Genomic DNA, 22,982 nt, shown 5'->3' with positions numbered 1-22,982 from the left:
ACTCTTTGCCTCCTTCCATACGCTGCTTGGATTCAGTGACACATTTTAAAACGCAGTTGAAAACTCTTCTTTTTAAAGAGGCGTTTCAATAGACCATAGGGTGATTAGGTCGGTTTTATTGTGTCTTAAGTGTATTTCTGTTTATTTTCCGATTATGTACTGCAATGTATAAATGTTGTGAAGCACTTTGTGATTTTTATCTGTGAAATGTGCTATACAAATAAATTTTACTTACTTACTTACTTAGTCATAGTTCTATCATGCCCACTGCTATAATTATTATGTATCATATTTCTGTATATTGCTTATCAAATGCTTGCTCTTGTGGGGAACTGCTGGATCAACTATATGGTGTGGTCTAGATCTACTCTTACTGTAAAGTGTCTTGAGATAACTTAAGTTATAATTTGACACTATAAATGATATAAAATTGAATTAAACATCCAGATCTCAGAGATTGACGTTGACATGTTGAATTGTAATGTAGTGGAATGATCCTTTAAAGCTCTGCAGTACCCATCAGACAGCAGAAGGCGGCAGCACGGCGTCCCAATCAGATTGAGACACCCACCCCAACCCCCCCATTACATCTGTCTGCAGCTGCTTCACTGCACCTCCGACTCCAAATAGGAAGCTGCCGTGCTGCTGTTGGGTTCCTCCCCAGGTATACAATGCACCTTCTGGTTCTGGTTCTCCTGTCGGCCGGGGGCACTGAAGGCAGGGGGGTGGGCAGCGGCTGTCCAGCTGTGTGCAGGTGTGAAAGCGGTGGGGCGCTGCAGAGAGTAGACTGCGTGGATGCCGGGCTGACATCAGTTCCCTCCAACCTGAGCAGCTTCACCTCCTCTCTGTGAGTACAACTCTCTGTTTTTAAATGTGTTTTTTTAATCTGGTTTTTATATTTTTTATTCTATATATTCTTACCTACGTCCGTATGATTATTGTCTTTTCCCGTTGTACTGCAAGAGGCCGGTGGAAAACAGTCTTTTGAAGTATGACAAATAAATGAATCTGAATCTGTACGCTCTCTCATAATCAATAATCAACGTTCAATATTTAACTGACCCACTGGTGAGTCCAAGCGATGTTTGACAACACCCATATTCAAAAAGCAATATTACAAAATTTCATTTTAGACATTTATTTACTATTTTGTTCATATATTACGCTACTTTTGTGAAGCCAAGACTTTTGTAAATTCATTCAAAGCACCAACATTTTTGATTTCAGAAATTTCAAAAAGCAAAACATCATCTTTTTAGCTTTAGGGCCAAATGATACATGGCTCTGGAACACATTTAGGCCTCATTTCACAGAAAGCTGAGTTTGTTCTGAACATTTTGATATAAAACACATGGGGATCATTTATATACAAATACCCTTAAAAGGTTAATTTAAATAGATCAGACCTCAGAGGGTTAATCAGGTCAAAGTCTTGTTTAAGAAAAGAGAAACATGTTTTCTCCATCACATTCAAGAAATACAGTGGGGGAAATAAGTATTTGACCCCTTGATGATTTTGCAGTTTTGCCCACTTACAAAGAATGCAAAAATCTACAATTTTAATCATATGTACATTCTAACAGTGAAAGACAGAATCCCAAAGAAAATTCCAGAAAATCACATCATATGAATTTATTAAAATTGATAACCATCTGATGAGGAAAAACAAGTATTTGACCCCCTGGACAAACAGCATGTTAAAGCCATTATTGGCCAGCACAGATGTCAAACGGTTTTTATAGTTGGTGACAAGGTTTGTGCACATTTCGGCAGGGATGTTGGCCCACTCCTCCCTGCAGACAGCCTCCAAATCATTCAGGTTCCGAGGTTGTCGCCTGGCAACTCGAATTTTAAGCTCCCTCCAAAGATTTTAAATCGGATTCAGGTCTGGAGACTGGCTAGGCCACTCCAGAACCTTGATGTGCTTCTTCTTCAGCCACTCTTTTGTTGCTTTGGCGGTGTGCTTAGGGTCGTTGTCGTGCTGAAACACCCATCCTCGACCCATCTTCAGCTCTCTCACTGAGGGAAGGAGATGTCGGCCCAGAATTCCACGATACATGGCCCCGTCCATCCTCCCGTCAATACGATGGAGTTGTCCCGTCCCCTTGGCTGAAAAGCACCCCCAAAGCATGATGTTGCCACCACCATGCTTGACGGTGGGGATGGTGTTCTTTGGGTTGTACTCGGTGTTCTTTGCCCTCCAAACATGACGAGTTGAGTTGAGGCCAAAAAGTTCTATTTTGGTCTCATCTGACCACATCACCTTCTTCCAGGCCTCTTCTGAGTCGTCCAGGTGGTGAATGGCGAACTTCATGCGGGCCTGTACATGTTTCTTCTTGAGCAGGGGGACCTTGCGTGCGCTGCAGGATTTCAATCCATGACGGCGTAGTGTGTTACCAACCGTTTCTTTTGTAATTGTGGTCCCAGCTGCCTTCAGTTGATTCATCAGTTCCCCCCTTGTGGTTTTGGGATGATTCCTCACCGTTCGCATGATCAGGGACACCCCACGAGGCAAGATCTTGTGTGGAGGCCCAGACCGAGGGAGGTTGGCGGTGGTGTGGTGCTTCTTACATTTCCTGATAACTGCACCGACAGTTGATCTTTTCTCTCCAAGTTGCTTTCCGATTCTCTTGTAGCCCATCCCAGCCTTGTGCAGATCAACAATCTTGTCCCTGATGTCCGTAGAAAGCTCTTTGGTCTTGCCCATGGTGGCTGCTGGTTGTTTGGGTGTTGACAGGTGTCTTTCATACAGGTATCGAGGTGAGGCAGGTGTATTTGATGTAGATAATTGGTTCGGATTGGGGCTGTGTCTTAAAGAAAGACTAACTGGCTTGTAGGAGGCAGAATACTTGCTGTTTGTCCAGGGGGTCAAATACTTGTTTTTCCTCATCAGATGGTTATCAATTTTAATAAATTCATATGATGTGATTTTCTGGAATTTTCTTTGGGATTCTGTCTTTCCCTGTTAGAATGTACATATGATTACAATTGTAGATTTTTGCATTCTTTGTAAGTGGGCAAACCTGCAAAATCAGCAAGGGGTCAAATACTTATTTCCCCCACTGTACTTGTTGCTGTTGCTTGTTGGTTTTGAATGTCTTACATTATTCCTGTTTTTAGCTATTTATTGTCTATCATGTTTTTTTTATTTATCTCTAAAGCACCTTCAGTCATTGTATGGGTCTCTGTGCAATGACGTGATAAAGGTTTACCTTATCTCTTATCTTATCTTCATCATGTTGGTTTCTGTTAACAGAGATTTGAAACAGAGAAATGTAAATATAAGAATATGAGTATCACCAACATTTGAACAAAGACATGATGTTCATGTAAAGTTGATGTTTTACAGCTATCTACCAAAAAACATATTGACTTAATAATTCATTATGACACACAATTATTTTAAAATGAAATATTTATTGATTGAAGATTTGTAAACCTCAGCGATGTTTCTTCATCAGAGAAGCAATGCACATATGTTTACTATAATATGATATATAATATAACAAATATAAATGGCCTGAAGCTGACAGTTATGTGTATTTGAAACGTGTCGACACAATAAAATCCAGTCGGGATGAATCACGTTCATTAAAAGAAACAATAACGAACCCCAAACAAGACAACTTTTTTTAAATTGTATTATCATGATTAAAAACAAGACCAACCGATTCTTTTTTTAAACAGCTCATTTATAAATACATCCGTGAATATTTGATTTAGTTAAAAAAGAAAAAGTTATGAAAAATACTGAAAACAAGAATTAATAAATATGAGCTAAAGAGATAATGGAGAAAACAGAGGCGATAATCATGTCAGTAACAGTTAGAGAGACTGTTACAGTCTGTACATAAAGTCATATTCAGCATTTGGAAAAATTTATCTTTTTCAGCAATTTATAAATTGTCATGTTATAAAGTTGCAGGTTTGTAAAATATAATAAACACGTTATATGAGACAGTACGACTATCAAAAGTGATACAATCATGTGTTTTTTATCTTTTTGAATAGTTTCTATAAAATCAATGAGATTTTTCATTGAAAATCTTCCTTCATAAAATCCAATTCAAAAAAACATTTTTTACATAAATGCTGACAAAAAACATTCCACTCTCCTTTTCCCATACAATTCATAAGATATGCTGTCAAAACTCATTTATTAAAAGATTTATATTCCAATTTAACTTGCTGTTGCAACACTTCTGTGTTTGAACAAATATGTAATAATAACCTGAACTGCACCTTTATTGATTTATTCTTTATTTGTTGATTTATATTTCTTGTTCATTATGATGAACAGATGATGAATCCATTATAGTTTTTTCATTCAATAATTAGTTTAATCTATGATAATAAAGTATATATCTAACCTATAAAAAAAACAGTTTGTCTTTTTTTTCTTAATGGGACTTATTGTCTTGAAGAATAAATAAAAACTGTGTCACTTTAATTCGACAAACGTTAATTCTGCTTTTCCTTCCGTTAATTCTGATTTCTTTCTTTCTTCCTTTTTTTCTATCTGTCTTTTCTTTCATTCAGTCTTTCCTTCCTTTCTTTGCTTTTCTTTGGTTTTAGTTTCTCAGTGGGTGGGTGTGTGAGTGAGACGGTGTGAGCGTATGGGTGAATTGTATAGGTTGTAATTTTGCTGTAATGTTTTTTTGTGAGATGTCTCATTAAAGAACATCAAAAGTAATAAAAAAGTATTTCTTTCGTTCTTGTTAAGTACATGAATGAATAAAAAAATATATACACCAGTTTAAAGCAGTACAAGCAGAGTGATGAGACGAACATCTGGACAGATGTGCTGTTTGTTTCAGAGATGTGAGTATGAACGAGCTGTCGGAGCTTTCTGCCCACGTCTTCGGGAGCCTCCACCTCCTGCTTGAGCTGTGAGTAACCTGCATGTGTGTGTGTGTGTGTGTGTGTGTGTGTGTGTGTGTGTGTGTGTGTGTGTGTGTGTGTGTGTGTGTGCAGCCGTGTGGCGTGAAACAGTTTGTTTATTAACCTGCATTAAAGAAGTTTCCTGCAGGACTGGCAGGAAAGCAGTTTATGTACACTCAAACACACACACACACACACACACACACACACACACACACACACACACACACACACACACACACACACACACACACACACAATTCATTATTAGGGATTCTATTTTAAATGTATTTTCTCTGGCATTACTTTAAAATAATAATATATTTTTTTTTCTTTATTAATCTCACAAGGGGAAAATACAATGTTTTTCACTCTGTTGTTATTACACACATTACACACAGGCCTGAATTACACACACATGCTCAGTACCTATACATGCACTAATGGAGAGATATCAGAGTAGTTCGGGGTTCGGTGCGTTGCTCAAGAGCACCTTGGCAGTGCCCAGGAGGTGAACTGGCATCTCTCCGGCTACCAGTCCACTACCATACTACGGTCTGTATAGGGACTTGAACTCCCTACTGACTGACCTACTGCCACCCCAAAATGTTCCGGAAGCCAGAAACGTCTGTCCTTCCTTTATTTTGTATTGCCGTTATCTCGAGATAACGAAATAATTAACCCGTTATCAAGAGATGACAAAAGATCGTTTCCTCTTATTACTTATAATTATGTTCATCAGAGATCAAAAGTTGAAACGGCCCAGATCGAGCTGAAGGTGACAGACTTGGTGAGGTTAGTGGGAGGATACACGTGTGACTATGTCTGCTTTTCAAAATAAAGTGTTAACACAGTCCATATATGGATATAACCTAAACGTTACCTGAATTATATTGACAAGAAGTATAAAACATGTTAACTGTGTCCCTTATAAATTAAAAAGAAAATACCACTAAATTGTGGAAATGTCTTTCATCTTTGATTTTTTTTGGGGTTGCTGGAAAAGAAAATATTCTGACGTCTAAAACCACCCACAAAATGGGGCATTTTTAATTGTTTTAATTTAAAGACTTTTCCAAAGTAAAGTCAATCTGGGCTGTTTAAATGCTTTTTACAGAAATGTATCTGGCTGCACTTTAGTTTTAGGGTGGGCTGATTGGACCGCAGGGATGCCAGTTGGGTGGTTTGACGGCATGGCACTCTGATAAACTTTATAAAAATCAAAAGATCTTTTGTTTTCTTCTGGTAATGAGTTAATTATCTCATTATCTCGAGGTAACGGCAATAAAAAAATAACTTAAAGCACGGCCGTCCTTGGCTAACCTAAAAAAAAACTAAAATGTTTTCTTTCTTGTAACTGGCAGCCACAGACCGGGCTGCAATGTAACCCTATTGAGCAAATGTGAATCGTCAATTTGGGCCACTAAAAGTTGTGTTTTTGCCACTGACTATTATTCTAAATGTCTCATAACATAATAGAAAGGATCTCTACAGAGATAGGCATTTTTAAAACCTCTTTAAGACCTTTCTGTTTCTGAAACAGCTCTAAGGTTGCTAGCGCTAAACCCACCAGACTCTATTTAAAATAAATAAATAAATACTTTTAGTGTTTATAGAGTCAACATATTTTCACATATAAATCGGTAAACTATGTATTTATTTCAACCAACACTAGAGTTTGATTGTTGGAAAAGTGGAAAGATCACCCAAAACGGCTTTCATAGTTCTTTGAATGAAGTGTAATTTTGCGATGCTAAAATTAATGATGATTTATTAACATGGAGTCTGATGGGTTTAGCGAACGCAATTTTGCGGATGTTAATATGTTTATGATGTATCATACTCTTTAACAGAAAGGTTGACCTCCTCAGAAATCCTTTCCATGATGTTGTCAGACACTTAGAATATTAATCTGAGTCTGTCAAAACGAGCACTTTTGTGAAGGTAAATACAAGCTGCACAATTGCTTTATGAAATGAAAAGTAATAACGAAAAAAAAAAATGTCTTGTTATAAACAAATTTATTTTTTTGACCTAATAAAATAGAATTATTCTCTAATCTGAACTCCATGACATCATTATATAATAATGTATATTATTTGATCATTACTTACTATTTATCAGCATTTGATTATTGATTATAGAACTAACTTCTCCTCTCCAGATTTAGTCATCACTATCTGGTTTAATAAGTTGTCTATTAGAAGCCAGTGAGGGTTTTACAGGAAACACCCTGAAACAAGTTTGATATCTTTGTATTTATATAAATGATATTCATAGAGTTGTTGTTGTGTCGTCACACAGAAGTCTGCAGAACAATCATCTGAAGAAGGTTCCGTCTGAAGCTTTACAGAACCTCAAGAACCTGCGTTCTCTGTGAGTGACTCCCCATGATTATCAAGAGACTGCACGTACACATTTATAGTTATGATCATAAACTAAACATGAGACATTTGATTTACTTAACTGCGAGCTAGAAGTGTATATATAATATATTTTGAATATGCAGAAAGTTTTGAACATTACAGGAGAATCATTATTTCCTTAACACAAATAAAGACCTTTGCACCATAAATTGATGCAGAGAAGGCACAAATTGTTGCATATGAAATTCACCAGAATCCTGGAAATTTAGTGTTATATGTGATGATATATCAATATATATAGTGTGATATATATATATATATATATATATATATAGTAAATGTAAAATGAATGTGTTAATAACAAGTTAACAAGTTGAGTTTCAAAGCCCTTCCAGATGGAAGCCTGAAGTTATTTGCGTGTACTGTCAAAGTGAACTGAGTAACCGCCGGAGTACGTTGTGTCTCAAATACCACTTGAGCAATAAAAACTTGAAAAATATCTTTTTTCAAAGTACATGTAGAAGCGATAAGTGTGCGATTCATTTGCGATTAATCATGAGTTAACTATGACGAGCGGTCGCGATCAAATATTTAAATCGATTGACAGCCCTCATTTATTTATGTCAACACTGCATGTTTACAAGTAAATCTTAGTATTTTAAATGTGCAATGTTAATCATGATTAATCGCAGCCCATGACTTGATTAAATTTTTTGATCGATTGACAGCCCTAACACATATATATATATATATATATATATTAGAGCCGTGACTTTAACGCGTTAATTAAGATTAATTAATTACAGACTTTAATGCGTTAATTAATTACACAAAAAATAACACGTTAAACATTTTTTACGCATTTTAATCACACTTATTTTTGCACCGCGGGACGTTTCTCACTGGATGAGTTTCGGCGGACCGATTATACTGGAGCACCAACTAGCGTTCATGACTTCAGACCTTTTATATATGTCAATGCTTCAGACCTTTTATATATGTCAATGCTTCAGACAACAACAAACCACAGTGAACATGAACGAAGAAGCTGACGAGACCGCTTTGGTTGGCTCCGTGGATGGGACATTTTGTTATAAAAAACGGATGGAAGCGTCGATTAGAGCATGGTTGTGTGCATGCTATGCAACAAGGAATCCTCATATCACCGCAGCACATCGAGCCTCAAGTATCACCTCGATGCAAAACATTTAGCAGCTAGCGTGGACGTTAGCCCGACTCGGAGTACAAGGACCCACACCCAACCTACACTCCACCAGATGACTAAGTCTGAATGTACTTGAAAGTATTGTGTTTTACTTAAAAAAAACATAGTTTACAGAAGGTCTACCTACCTATAGGCTACCTGAATTTCTGAAATGTACTATATTTCTAAATATGCTATTGCTACACTTAATGGCAAAAATTGCACTGGTATGCTGGACTTGGTTGAACAAAAATAAACAATATTGTGTTGCTTAAGCTTATGTATTCAGTCATTATTCAATGGTATGCTAAAAATCCATGTGAAAAAAAATTACTGTTCTCAGGTCAAATATTTATGGAATTAAAATGCGATTAATTTCGATTAATTAATTACAAAGCCTGTAATTAATTAGATAAATTTTTTTAATCGAGTCCGGCCTAATATATATATATATATATATATATATATATATATATATATATATATATATATATATATATATATATATATATGTGTGTGTGTGTGTGTGTGTGTGTGTGGATGAGAATCTGATCTCCCTCCAGACATTTCTAACTAACCGACAGTTAACACCTCTGTGTTGTTCAGAAGGGCCAACCTCACACACACACACACACAAACACACACACACACAGACACACACACACACAGACACAGGTGGTGGTGGGTGTGGGCCCGGAGCCAGCTGCCTGTCTGTGGTTGTGCCAGGAGGCTTTGTCAGACTGTCAACACCAGAAATTACTACCATGCAGCGGAAGAATGTGTGGACCTCCCTGATCGACAGAGACCGGGGTCTTACTGACTTCTGTTCAGTTCAGATGAGCAACAGCAGCGTCGCAACATGTTCATTTTTAAATGATACGAGAAAATCCAGCTTCGAGTAGCAGGTGAAAATAATGTGACAGTCTTGTATAAAGTACTTGAAAGCAATACTTGAGTAAAAGTACAAGTATCTTCCCAGAAAATTACTTTGGTTGAAGTTAAAGTATATTCTTGAGTAAAAAGTCTTAAAGTATCTGATATTTACTGTACTTAAGTATCAAAAGTAATTTTTTGGTATTAAATGTACTTAATTATTAGAAGTAAAAGTAAAAACTTTGATTATGAACTTTATTGTGGCTTCCTGATAGTAAAACATAATATTCAGGGTCTCCACACCTTCTTAAACATCAAACTCAAAGTCTGACATAAAAAAAAACAGAAACAGAACTTTCATGTTTTTGTTGTTAAACGTACAAAAACATTTCTTGCATGTAACGAAGACGCTGAGGGGAAATATAGTGGAGTAAAAGTACACATTTTATTTGGGAAATGTAGTGGAATAAAAGTAAAAGTTTCCAGAAATATAAATAAGTAAAACACACACGTGAAAATTCTACTTGAGTACAATAACAAAGTATTTGTACTTTGTGACAGAACAACACTAGACACGGGCCACAGAGTGATATACCATAAACTTTATTTCTATAGCACGATGAGGAAAGGCATTTTATTATTTTTTAAAGATTATTGTCTGGGCATTATTAGGCCTTTATTTGACAGGACAGAGAGAGAGAGAGAGAGAGAGAGAGAGAGAGAGAGAGAGAGGGGGGAAAACGACATGCAGCAAAGGGCCGGGGGTCAGAATCAAACCTGGAGCCCGCTGCTCTAAGGGCTGAGCCTTAAGATAAGATAGACTTTACTAATCCCGCACTGGGGAAATTCCTGTGCAAGCCTTTGTACACGGGGTGCACGCTCTACCAGGTGAGCTACCCGGGGGTGCCCCAAAGGAAGGCAATTTATTTATATAGCACAATTACAGACACAAAGGCAATGCAAAGTGCTTTAATTCAATTCAGTTTTATTTATAGTATCAAATCATAACAAGAGTTATCTTAAGACCCTTTACAGATAGGGTAGGTTTAGACCACACTCTATAATTTACAAAGACCCAACAACTTCAACAATTCCCCCAAGAGTAAAACTTCCTTTTAGGCAGAAACCTCAGACAGACCCTGACTCTTGATGGGCGGCCATCTGCCGGTGCTGGTGCAGGTTGGGACACAAAGACACAGATATAGAGATATAGGGAAATATGATTCATAATAATTATAGCAGTTGGTATGATGAACAGTGGCAGTTATAGTAACAATAAAGATAATGGAACTAAAATAAAAGTTGTAGCAGTACAGGGCATAGCAGGACATAGCAGGGCACTGAGCAGGACCACGGCAGCAGCTGCAACCATGATTGAGGTGCCTCCCCAATCCAAGGGAAACTGCGAGGCGTGAAAACATAAGGAGTCCAAGGGAATAAGAACATACAAAGCAAATTAAACAGAAAATGCGACAGGTCATCAAACAAAAAGCAAACAGTAGTTTTAAAAGACGTTAGAAGCATAAAAGGGAAGGAATGACCATCTCAAAATTACCTCAGGCTAAGCAGTGGCAAACAAAAAAGTTTTACGAATCGAATCTAAAGAACAGCTTCCAGATCTGCGGTGCATAGAAGCTGAAAGCTGCTTCTGCATGTTTGGTTCTGACCCTGGCGGCGGTAAAAGAATTTATTTTAAATTCGACAAGCAATTTGTTGTATTTTAGCAGAATACTGAAATCAGCCAAAATGCTGAACTGAGCACACTTTAATATCTGTTTTATTTATTGCTGTTTATAATATCTTTATCGCGATATTCAACAACGCTATCGCATATTGCATATTTTTCTCATATCGTGGAGTCCTACTTTGTAGGTTGATAACAATAATTTGAATTCAATTTGTTTATTTATATTTATAGGTAGCCAGTGCAAAGCTCTGAGGACAGGGGTGAGCACAACGCACAATGTGCTCCGCATATAAACAAATAAGCATTTACAGTTAAACAAACATCAGAACTACGAAAGTGAATGGCTGCCACGTCTGAAAGGCCTTGGGCTGAGACTCATTCTTCCTTCTGTACAGCCCCATCCATTTCAAACTCTTTCTATGGTGTACACATACTTATCACAATATCATCCACCATCTTCAATAGCAGCAGAATTCTCAGTAGAACTTAATCATATCATATATATGGGCCATACTCCGCCTGCACACCGTGTCTTCATTCAAACAGACTTTTCATGTTCTAACAGGATAAATTATCACGTTACATATGAAACGCTACATGTTACAACACTATAAATGTTCAAGTTAAAACATGAAAAGTTTCGCTTAATTACAGGATCATTTATTGTTATAACGTGAAACTTTTCACCTTGCAACGCAATAAGTAGTACATTGTAATAGCAAGAACTTTCTTCTGTTATAACTTGCTTAGTTTATGTTGTCATAATGTGAAAAACATCTTGTAATTACCATACGTTTTTTACGTAATAACGTGATTCTGATATGTTCTGCACGGCAGCAATATGCTTCCGTACAAATCAAATTAAAGAAAAAGACAACATAATAAGTAGTAACAATTTTACATTTTATTGATATTGCAGCTTTTAAAAGGTCTCTCTCCTGATATCTTGTCCAGACGTCTGGATGCTAACTTGCTGTCCCGTCTGCCGGCCGCCTCCTTCAAAGGCCTGCGGTCTCTCCGCCACCTGCGGCTGGATGACAACGTCCTGACGCAGGTTCCCGTTCTGGCTCTCAGGGACCTGCCGGCGCTGCAGGCTCTGACTCTCGCCCTCAACGACATCCGCCACGTCCCTGACGGAGCGTTCAGCGCCCTCGGACAGCTGCTGCTGCTGTGAGTCAACGCTGATTATTATATTATTATAGTAGCATTTGTTAACTCTCTTCCATTATTCGTGCAGTATTGCACACTCTCACTTTATTGTGTGTTATGCTCTATTGCAAAGTGGCACATTCTCACCTGCTCTGCTGTCATATCTGTCTTCCTGTCGACTATCAACTTTTGTCCTCCCGGGGTCAAAATTAAAAAAACACTTTTTCGATGTTTATTTTTTTTTAAACGCTCTTTTTAAAATGCTTTTTGTCCCTTTTTTACGCTTTTTCCCCACTACCACCATTATATAAACCACCAATACCAACTTGTTACCACCGGTTTTACAATTCTTGGAATTCATGGCCAATAAACCTCATCTATATGAAATTATATCTATTTTTTTAGTTATATTATATATATATTATATATATATATATATACACGTTAAACGTTGGTATAGTTGGAAGTGTCAAGAAGCCTTGGTTGTTGTGAACTGCCGTTTACACTTTTTTTTTCTTCTATTCTTTTTTTTCCTTTGGATACATCCGGTGGATTTGTGAGAAAAGAGAGGGAAACTACTTCCTAGCATGCCAGTTGATTAAAACCAGAGGGATAAGCTATTCTAATAATTCTGTACTCTGTGCATTTTATGTTAACTTTACTATTTCTGTTATGTCCTTTGACAATTTAATTAAAACCAGTCGGAGATGATACGTTTATCTTTGCTAATCTACCGTTGCAATTTGGAACGCCATTTTGTGGCATACGTGTGCGTTGTTGATGAGATGGCGCAACGTGAATTCATGTATGTTTATTCAGCTACGAGGTTACTCTAACGGGCTAATGTTTTGAGGCTTAGAGCCATCATAAAGAATGTTTGCAACGTCTTTTGCCGCCCTATTCGTGGCTATATGATTTTAATGAGTTCAGTAACTTTCTAGATTAGACATGCTGAACCTGTAAAATGTAGCACTTTGCACTATTCAGATGTATTTTTACTGAGTGTGTCTCAAGTCATATTTGAGGTGGTATGTTACACATTGCATTATGCTCATGTTGAAACTCAGTGATGTAGGATTTGAGTTATAGTGATTTTTGAATGTATTAGTGATAAAGCCATGTACAGCTACTAATTAGATATTTTGCATTACTGTATGCAGATTTTTTTTTTTTTTTTTTTGGGGTGCATATTCTGCAACTGTAGAGAGAGAGAGAGAGAGAGAGAGAGAGAGAGAGAGAGAGAGAGAGAGAGAGATTCCACGCCAGCGATTCGGCGATTCTGGAGTGTTGACTGTAACCAGTGGCCATCAACCCGCCAAGCTGGTGGACTGCGCGCTCTTGGATACATCATACAGATAAGATTATGAGATCTCCAACGTTATCACACACTGCCCGGGTAGTGATTTGAAACAAGGCCTTTTATTCAACAAATCACACAGGAACTGAACTGAACTCAACTGAGTTGAACATTGAACTAACTGACTGGACTGATTTTTCTTTTAAACTGACTGACTATTTTTTTGGGGGGGATTTCTGATTGTTGTATTTTCTATGTATGTTTTAAACTCCTTGAGGAATGTTAAAATAAATGTTTTGATACTTTTGCTATTCAAACAGTGGTCGTAGCCAATTCACTTCAAGAGCCGAACCTAATTCTGATTTCTAGTACTTGAATATCACTAATACAGGTTATTGTGATATTCCCATTAAGGTTTTGAATTACGATAGTTACATATGAATTTAAGAAGATATGTGAAAATGCCCTTAGACCTCAGAAGGTTAACGATGAACTGACTTAATATAAAAATGAATAAACATGTAGGACAAACCAGTCACGTAAAAACATCATTTCATTTTCATCCTATGAAAAGAAACAACAGACATCTGACATTTCCAAGAACTTGAGACCAAATATCTCTGAGCATTTCTCCAGAACATCACACTCATTCCCATTAAATGGATATTTATTCAAATGGATATCTTGACCCTGTAAACAACATGAGGATTTAGGATGGAGGGTAGTCTCATGTTGTTCTTCAGCGGGTTAATCCTTTAATTGAGCCACCAATGCAGTTCAAACAGCCTCGCCGTGTGTGGTCACAGCATCTACTGCACATGCTCCAATCTCAGCCGAAAAGCTAGAGCACACGTGTCAAACTGGAGGCCTGTGGGCCAAATCCGGCCCCTCGCAAACTTTGATCTGGCCCACATATCAATTTAGGTTCACAATACATTTTGGCCCCCCTAGTTGTGCTCCAAACCAAAGAGATGGGAAAGTGTTTTTGAAACTGCAATGATATGACACTGAAAGCAGAATTAGCTGACTTTGAGACTCGTGCATTCCCACAGAACCAGAGAGTTTGCATATTCAGGCTGTGAAACAGTTCGCTGGAGCATACTTTTAAAGACTGTAATCAATTGTTTAAATTGTCTTCTGACTATGAGCTGTAAAAGTCACACTTGTAATTGGCCAATAGAGACATAAGAAATGAGCGCCCAGAACACAAATAGTGGAAAGAGTGGCAGCCTCAACTGATGGTTCGACACTGTCTTTTGCACCAAATTGTAACTATTTTTTTAATCTTTTACACTCTAGTTGTCTGTAGTGCAGCAGTGAGGCCATTGTTTTAGTCATCTTAAAAAGCCCTATTTTAAAGGTCTATTTTTTTTATCTATTTTGTAAACATCATGTCACAATTATGTCACCTTTTGAAAAAAGTGTAGCCATCTTAAATTGTTGTGCCAGGAATTTGAATAGTATTAGTATTCACATCTATGTCTGAATAGTATTCCAATGTATGTTTATTTTTCACATATCACATGACCTCTGACCTGTGATGAAAACAGAGGGTCATGGGTCACTGCAATCTAGTCTATAGCCATGACGTTTCACTTCCGGGGTTGCTCCGGTGCCACAGGAAATTGCTCTGATGCATGTCTTTTCACCGATGTCCGTCTCCTTCCTCTGTCTCTGTGTTGGCGTTCTAACCTCCGGTGGATTTGTGAGGACTATGGTTAACTGCTCCTCAGATCTCTGCAGGGTAAATCCAGACAGCTAGCTAGACTATCTGTCCAATCAGAGTTTTCTGTTGAACGACTAAAACTACTTTTGAACGTACACATGTTCCACCCAAACAAGTTCCTTCCCGAGGCTATTTTGCAGCGGCTCTGTGCGGAGCTTAGCGTCGCCCAAGACGAGGCCAAATGGGAGCATTCGTTTAGTTTCCTGCAACACTTATCCCCCGCTTACAATGCTGTCCTTTCATCTCTTCCCAGGAACAAATGCTCACATTTGGCCTCATGTGAGAATGCCAACAATGGTTGTTCAGACTTGGCCTCAGGTGTTTCCAATGCTTTCAAACCCAGTGGCGATTCCAGGCAATCATATTTCAGAGGCAGGTCCCCCCTTCTAGCCCTGCCCCTGCCATAACCAATGTTGTTACAACACCAGGAGCACTAATGAATGAAGCGGTATCGATCATCTTAACAGCGACCCCACAGCAGTTTAATAGATGGGTTTCCCTACTGTTCAGAAGCGAAGAAGCTTCTCGCATGAGAGATAAAACGTCTTCAGAGCACCTTTAACTAAGTCCAGTTGCCCTTGATTTTAACCCTTCCCTGGGTACCCTGTTTACTGTGTGTAGGTTCACTGCGTATTTACAGCATGAATGCATCTGGCTGGCATTTATCTAGATTGGTCTATTACAACCTAGAGCTGTATGAGATAGATCCGCCTGCGGTCTCTTTGTTTTTCAGCAGACGTGCACATTAAGGCACGTCTATAGACACACACACACACACACATCAAAGACTCTGAGGTCACTATAAAAATACTTCCTCCAAATCTTCATCAAAAGTTCCATATATGTCGAACACAACAACAGTCTAACAGAGATAAAGTGACTTTAAAATACTGAATTTCAAACTTTATTAGTTTTTCCTAAATCCTATTGAGGAGCTTTAATCTGACTGACTAACTACTATAATGACTCTTTTAATCATTAGAAATGTTATTTAATTTAAACATATATATCAATGATGCACTAGCAATAATTGATAATACAGCACAACGCTGTCTCCTAAGAATTCTCCTACGTTGTGAAATGGTTGCAGTTTTAAACACGTGGATAACGTTGTGAATTTAAACAGAACTACTTGGTTAGGGTAGTGGTAGGGTAGGGTAGTATCGGTATGGGCGAGTATGCAAGTATTGCACGGATTCGATAGCACGTAACTTAGCCCAGAAAAAAATCTACCTTAAAGTAGTTAATTTGTGGGGTTTTTTTTCCATTATGACTGACTGTCAAACTAGATAATAAAAGAAAGTTCTATGGCAATCATTCTCTATATGCACAGTTTAACTTGAGCGTTAGTGTGTAGTTTCTGTCGCCCACATGAGGAATTCTAAGTAACGACAACAACACTGTTGGCGCATCCACATGATACAAGCCTTCCGTGACCACACAGTTGCTAGTAGCCAAGGAGGACACGGAGGAAGAGGTCATTATCTTCACTCGAGCTTCTGCGCGTGAAAGTCGCCGGACGACACCCCTCTTCTGAACATAGCCATACTGAGAAATACAGAGAGAGTTGTGTGGAGCTGATAGTCCTAATTAGCTTTGTACATTTGGCAATGGCTTGCATGTAGCAGACGTTCATTAATGTCAAAAAGTTACACACTAAAGCTTGGCACACTAAACTGGGCCTACAATAAGGTGTGTGCTGCCTAAAGCCTTTATAAATACTTTTATTGTGCATGTAAATACTAGGCTATTAAATAATAACTGTTGGCATGATTTTATAAATCATGTTTTAGTGTTAAACATCCATGAGGCACAGTGAATCCTTAAACTGTATCTGTGGACCTATATATGCCACAAAGCCTAACATTAAAGTGCTCATATTATGCTTTTTGGCGTTTTCCCTCTCCTTTATTGTGTTATATATATTTTTGTGCATGTTATAGGTTTACAAAGTGAAAAAGTCCAAAGTCCACCCCAAACGGACGTACCATCAACAGAAAACACTGTTCACCAACTGCTCCAAACAGCTCTACTGTAGTCCAGCCTTTACTTCAGAGACCAACGTGGTCACTTTGGAACACATGTTATAATGCTCGCCTGGCTGCTAGCATGGCACGCCCTCATACTCAGCTTCTGACTGGCTAGTAGTCCTTACCTAGGTACTGTCAGGGCACGCCCTCATACTCTGCTTCTGACTGGCTAGTAGTCCTTACCTACTGCTTATGTGTGACTCCCAACAAAGATGGAACAGAAGTCAGATGTCTCACTCTGTAGCTAAAACAGAGAGCTCAACACACAGGGGGAAAAGAGGAGCTGCAGCAATGTGCAGTACAACAAAAATATAGTGTTTTTTTGAAAATGAAACCATGTAAACCTTTTCTGGTACAACCTCTAAATATAATTATTTACCTGAAAATTAGCATAATATTAGCACTTTAATGTTTTTTTTTCCCACAAATAGGCTGATTTTTATTTGCTAATAATATGTTTTACATTTACAGATACATACATTTTCAGTTTTGAGGTAATTGCATTAACTCTGTGGACCCCCATGTTGAAGATCTCTGATGTACTGTAAACGTAAAGGACATTAGTAACTAGCAACGATGCAATAACATGTTTTATATTTACTGAGCCTCATGTTACCTGACTTCACCAACGTGGATGATATAAAAATATATAACGATATTTGTATTTTACTTTATTAGCACTGGCCATGTCTATGATTGATGATATTTACATTGATTACTGATTGATGGATTATTTACACTGATCTTCCGTGTTGATGTCTTTTGTGCGTCTGCAGAGACCTGAGCTTCAACAGGATCAGCAGTTTCCCTGCAGCCATCAGACACCTGAACAACCTGAGAGACTTGTGAAGAAAACACACAGTTCATTTTTTTATTTAACATTAATTTTAAAAATGGATATATAAAACTTGTCAAATGTATTTCCCGCAGGAATCTCCAGAACAACAACATCTCAGTCGTCCCAGGAAACAGCTTTTCTGGAAATCCTTCCATCGAGGCAATGTGGGTAAAACCTTCACACTGGACTCAAAATAATTCACACGTGATAGCTGAGGGTCCTTGATGCCAATTAACAGTGTTAGTTAGTTAGTTAGTTAGTTAGTTAGTTAGTTAGTTTATTGTTCCTGTAGGTAAATTAGGTTGCAGCAGAAATCACATGGCATTTTTGGCAACAAAAGACAAGAAACCAGAACAAAAGGTTAAAGTTAAAATGAGATGGCAAGGGAGTGTCCATGATCACCCACAATGCTGTTTGCCTTTTTTAGTGTTCTGATTTTGTATATGCATTACACACTTTGAAATGGTCTGTTTGATTTCTCTTGTTTGACAGATTTGTTGTTGTAGATGTACATGATAACCAAAAAAATAAATAAAAAAACATCCCGGGATGTTTTGAATATTCAGAAAGTTTTTAACAATGCATGAGAATAATCTTTACATAAAGACATTTGCAGCATTAAATTAATGCAGAGAAATTCTCCAGAATTCTGAAAATGAAATGTTGACGCTCAAGGTTTTGTGGGGGACGACCCATAGACGACCACCCCCCCACCCTCTTTCCCCCCAATGTTGAAATTAAACCTACGCCCTTGTTTGACTATGATTTAGTTGTAAGGACTGGCAGTTGGACCTGATAAGCCTGGGCCTTCTACCTGTCCCTTTTTGAACGGGTCGAGTGTTATGTTGAAATTTTGTTTAGTTTTTTTGTTATATATTTTCTATTTTTGTTATTTTATATGTTTTTATTTTGCTCGAAATGAAGATTTATTTTATTCATTCATTTTTTCATTCATTCAAATGAAATGTGACAATGTATGTTTTCATGTTTTCAACGTATTTGCTGATCTTGACAGAAATATCCAGAATAATCCTCTTCACACTGTGGGACACTCGTCTTTCCAGCTGCTGCCAGACCTCCAAACTCTGTATGTATCCACGCTATAGCAACACAGATAGAAGGAGGACTGTGTATTAATACAGTTCCATGAGGAGAGACTTCATTTAAGGGTGAAAAAACTTAAAAGAACATGGTGGAGTCTGGTGGCTTTAGTGAACACAATTTCGCGGATCTTACTCTTCAACAGAAAAGTCGACCTCCTTAGAAATCCTTTCCATAATGTTGTCAGACACTTAGAATATTAATCTGAGTCTGTCAGCGGCAAAACGAGCACTTTGTGAAGGTAAATACAAGCTGCACAACTGTCCTGTTAACTTACATTGTAGCTTGTTTCCCTGCTGCTGACTGCAGCGATCTCTCTTAATACTGGACCAATGTCAAAGGTTGTTGTTCCCATCAGTCACTTAGACACAAAAACATAGGAACATAGGGTCCAGGTTGAAAAAAATGGAAGTTACCCTTTAAGCAACAGGGTGATGTGATCCATTTTCCTGGTTTTAGTTTAGACTCTGGCTGCAGCATTCTGCACAAGCTGTAGTTTTCTTATAGACATTTTAGGTAATCCAGTAACATGGGAATTATGTATAGACACAGTTATGAGGACAGAACCTCATCAAACACACTGTTGTTTTCTGAAACACTGTACATACATTTATTTATTTTTACTTTTTAATTTCTCTGTCCTCTACAGCATGTGTCGAATGAATTGTGATTTTAGTCATTTTATGTTTTTAATCATTTGAAAGAACGATAGGAACGCTTATAAACAAGACCAATATAAGGAATAATGACACAGCAAATACAAAATACATTTTCTGTGTTTTTTTGTGTCAGGTCGCTGAGTGGAAGCAGCATCGCAGAGTTCCCAGACTTCACTGGGACCAACAGACTGAAAACCCTGTAAGTCCCATTTAATTAACAGTTGATTAACAACAGTCACAATCCCAATACTCTACCTTAAAATGCCCCTATTATGCTCCTTCCCAGCATCGTATTTGTACTCTTGGGGTCTACTAGAATAGGTTTACATGCTTTGATGTTCAAAGAACATGTTCTGTTTCTCATCCTGCCCATTGCTGCAGCTCCTCTACCTGAAACAGTCTGGCTGTGATGGAAACCGCTCCCTCATTCACTCACTCACTATTCCCTATATAGTCTTTATTAAATAGTCAACTATATCGGGAACGAACAAACCAGATTTCGAACACTCACTGAAAACATTGAAAACATGGTTATTTGTGTAACGGCTCCTGTCTGAGCTCTTGGCCCGCCCTCCTATAAAAGCCCAGTCTGCTCTGATTGGTCAGCTGGCCCACTCTATTGTCAACTAAATTCAAACAAGCTTCTTGGTGGGCTGAGATTGCTCAGGCAGCACCTATGGGCAACACATATGAAAAACAGAGCTGGCTTTCTCAATCAGTGGCATCACTAATTTCACAGGAATGTGGGGGAGGCGTTCCAGGCAGTTGAGAAAAAGTGCTCAGTGGGAGAGAAAGCTCCAGTGAAATGTTTTCTTTTTTTGTTCTTTATACTATCTATTACATACACAAACAACTATATAACTATAAAAAAACGGGCTCTTTAATACTTGCGTCTAATAAAACCCTCGTCATGTTGTTCAGTTCTCTGTCACTGATTTGAACAACTCAAGAAACCTGGCTGAAAGAATATAAGAGACTGTTTGATGTGTTCAGCTCCATCACAGGCAGCCACATCTCCACCTTACCTGACAACATGTGTGAGGAGCTGCCCCACCTGCAGAGGCTGTAAGAGTCATCTCATCTCATTTAACCTCTTTGTTTGGACATTATACATTCATCTACACTAATATTTTAAGGCTGATGTGAATGCTCAAATGAAACAACTAAAATACAATCAGACCCAGTAACCCCAGTAACACAATCCCATCGGTGCTGGTTAAAGTAACCCATGGGGCATTGTTGACCCACATTGGGTCAATTTTGACTCAGTGATAGTTAGTGTATGTCCAATTTTGCTGCACATTAGTCTGTCTCTCTGTCTGCAGTGATCTGTCCCACAATATGATCCATAGTCTGCCCAGCTTCAGCAGCTGCAAGAAGATACAAAATATGTAAGTGTGTAATTTCTCTCTTTTGCTTCGCTCTGTACTCAAGTCAGAGTGAATAACATGTCATAACTTCATATATGAGGTCAAAGCAGAAACCTCAGATCCGTCTTTTCACAATCAAACTGTCTCCATCAGTGATCTGTCCTCCAACTCGGTAACATCACTCAGGTCAGCACAGACTCTGTGATGAGTCAGACTCACCTGAAACAGTCTGGTAACAGCACAGACTGGTAACAGCACAGACTCAGGTAACAGCACAGACTCAGGTAACAGCACAGACTGGTAACAGCACAGACTCAGGTAACATCACAGACTCAGGTAACAGCACAGACTCAGGTAACAGCACAGACTCAGGTAACAGCACAGACTCAGGTAACAGCACAGACTAGTAACAGCACAGACTCAGGTAACAGCACAGACTCAGGTAACAGCACAGACTGGTAACAGCACAGACTCAGGTAACAGCACAGACTGGTCAGACTAGTAACATCACAGACTCAGGTAACATCACAGACTCAGGTAACAGCACAGACTCAGGTAACAGCACAGACTGGTAACAGCACAGACTCAGGTAACAGCACAGACTCAGGTAACAGCACAGACTCAGGTAACAGCACAGACTCAGGTAACAGCACAGGTAACAGCACAGACTCAGGTAACAGACACAGACTCAGGTAACAGCACAGACTAACAGGTAGCACAGACTCAGGTAACAGCACAGACTGGTAACAGCACAGACTCAGGTAACAGCACAGACTCAGGTAACAGCACAGACTCAGGTAACAGCACAGACTGGTAACAAGGTAACAGCACAGACTCAGGTAACAGCACAGACTCAGGTAACAGCACAGACTGGTAACAGCACAGACTCAGGTAACAGCACAGACTCAGGTAACAGCACAGACTCAGGTAACAGCACAGACTCACAGCACAGACTGGTAACAGGACTAAACAGACACAGACTCAACAGCACAGACTGGTAACACAGACTCAGGTAACAGCACTCAGGTAACAGCACAGACTCAGGTAACAGCACAGACTGGTAACAGCACAGACTCAGGAGTAACAGCACAGACTCAGGTAACAGCACAGACTCAGGTAACAGCACAGACTGGTAACAGCACAGACTGGTAACAGCACAGACTCAGGTAACAGCACAGACTCAGGTAACAGCACAGACTCAGGTAACAGCACAGACTGGTAACAGGTAGGTAACAGCACAGACTCAGGTAACAGCACAGACTCAGGTAACAGCACAGACTGGTAACAGCACAGACTAGTAACAGCACAGACTCAGGTAACAGCACAGACTCAGGTAACAGCACAGACTCAGGTAACAGCACAGACTCAGGTAACAGCACAGACTCAGGTAACAGACACAGACTCAGGTAACAGCACAGACTCAGGTAACAGCACAGACTCAGGTAACAGCAACAGGTAACACAGACTCAGGTAACAGCACAGACTCAGGTAACAGCACTCAGGTAACAGCACAGACTCAGGTAACAGCACAGACTCAGGTAACAGCACAGACTCAGGACTAACAGCACAGACTCAGGTAACAGCACAGACTCACAGCACAGACTCAGGTAACAGCACAGACAGGTAACAGCACAGACTCAGGTAACAGCACAGACTCAGGTAACAGCACAGACTCAGGTAACAGCACAGACTCAGGTAACAGCACAGACTCAGGTAACAGCACAGACTCAGGTAACAGCACAGACTCAGGTAACAGCACAGACTCAGGTAACAGCACAGACTCAGGTAACAGCACAGACTG

General features: G+C 38.8%; 1 protein-coding gene across 1 annotated transcript; it reads left to right on the top strand.

Annotated features, from left to right (window-relative positions):
• The first annotated feature begins 330 nt into the window (after positions 1 to 330).
• Positions 331 to 20,880, top strand: LOC114559597 (leucine-rich repeat-containing G-protein coupled receptor 5). Its single transcript, XM_028584340.1, has 9 exons — positions 331 to 847; positions 4,818 to 4,889; positions 7,186 to 7,257; positions 11,966 to 12,181; positions 17,990 to 18,058; positions 18,144 to 18,215; positions 19,067 to 19,138; positions 19,945 to 20,010; positions 20,805 to 20,880. Exons 1-9 carry the CDS (start codon positions 672 to 674, stop codon positions 20,878 to 20,880), a joined length of 891 nt encoding a protein of 296 aa, XP_028440141.1. The 5' UTR covers positions 331 to 671.
• Positions 20,881 to 22,982: the final 2,102 nt, after the last annotated feature.

This window comes from Perca flavescens, chromosome 8 (assembly GCF_004354835.1).
Source record: "Perca flavescens isolate YP-PL-M2 chromosome 8, PFLA_1.0, whole genome shotgun sequence".
Classification (NCBI taxonomy): Eukaryota; Metazoa; Chordata; class Actinopteri; order Perciformes; family Percidae; genus Perca; species Perca flavescens.
Note: the sequence above shows the minus strand (reverse complement) of the source record. Positions and strands in the feature narration are given on the sequence as shown.

Excerpts from the sequence above, each read along its gene's own strand:
- LOC114559597 (XM_028584340.1), top strand. The coding sequence starts at position 672 with ATGCACCTTCTGGTTCTGGTTCTCCTGTCGGCCGGGGGCACTGAAGGC. Across the intron at positions 18,059-18,143 it reads CTGAACAACCTGAGAGACTT|GAATCTCCAGAACAACAACA; the intron begins GTGAAGAAAACA and ends TATTTCCCGCAG. Across the intron at positions 18,216-19,066 it reads AATCCTTCCATCGAGGCAAT|AAATATCCAGAATAATCCTC; the intron begins GTGGGTAAAACC and ends TGATCTTGACAG.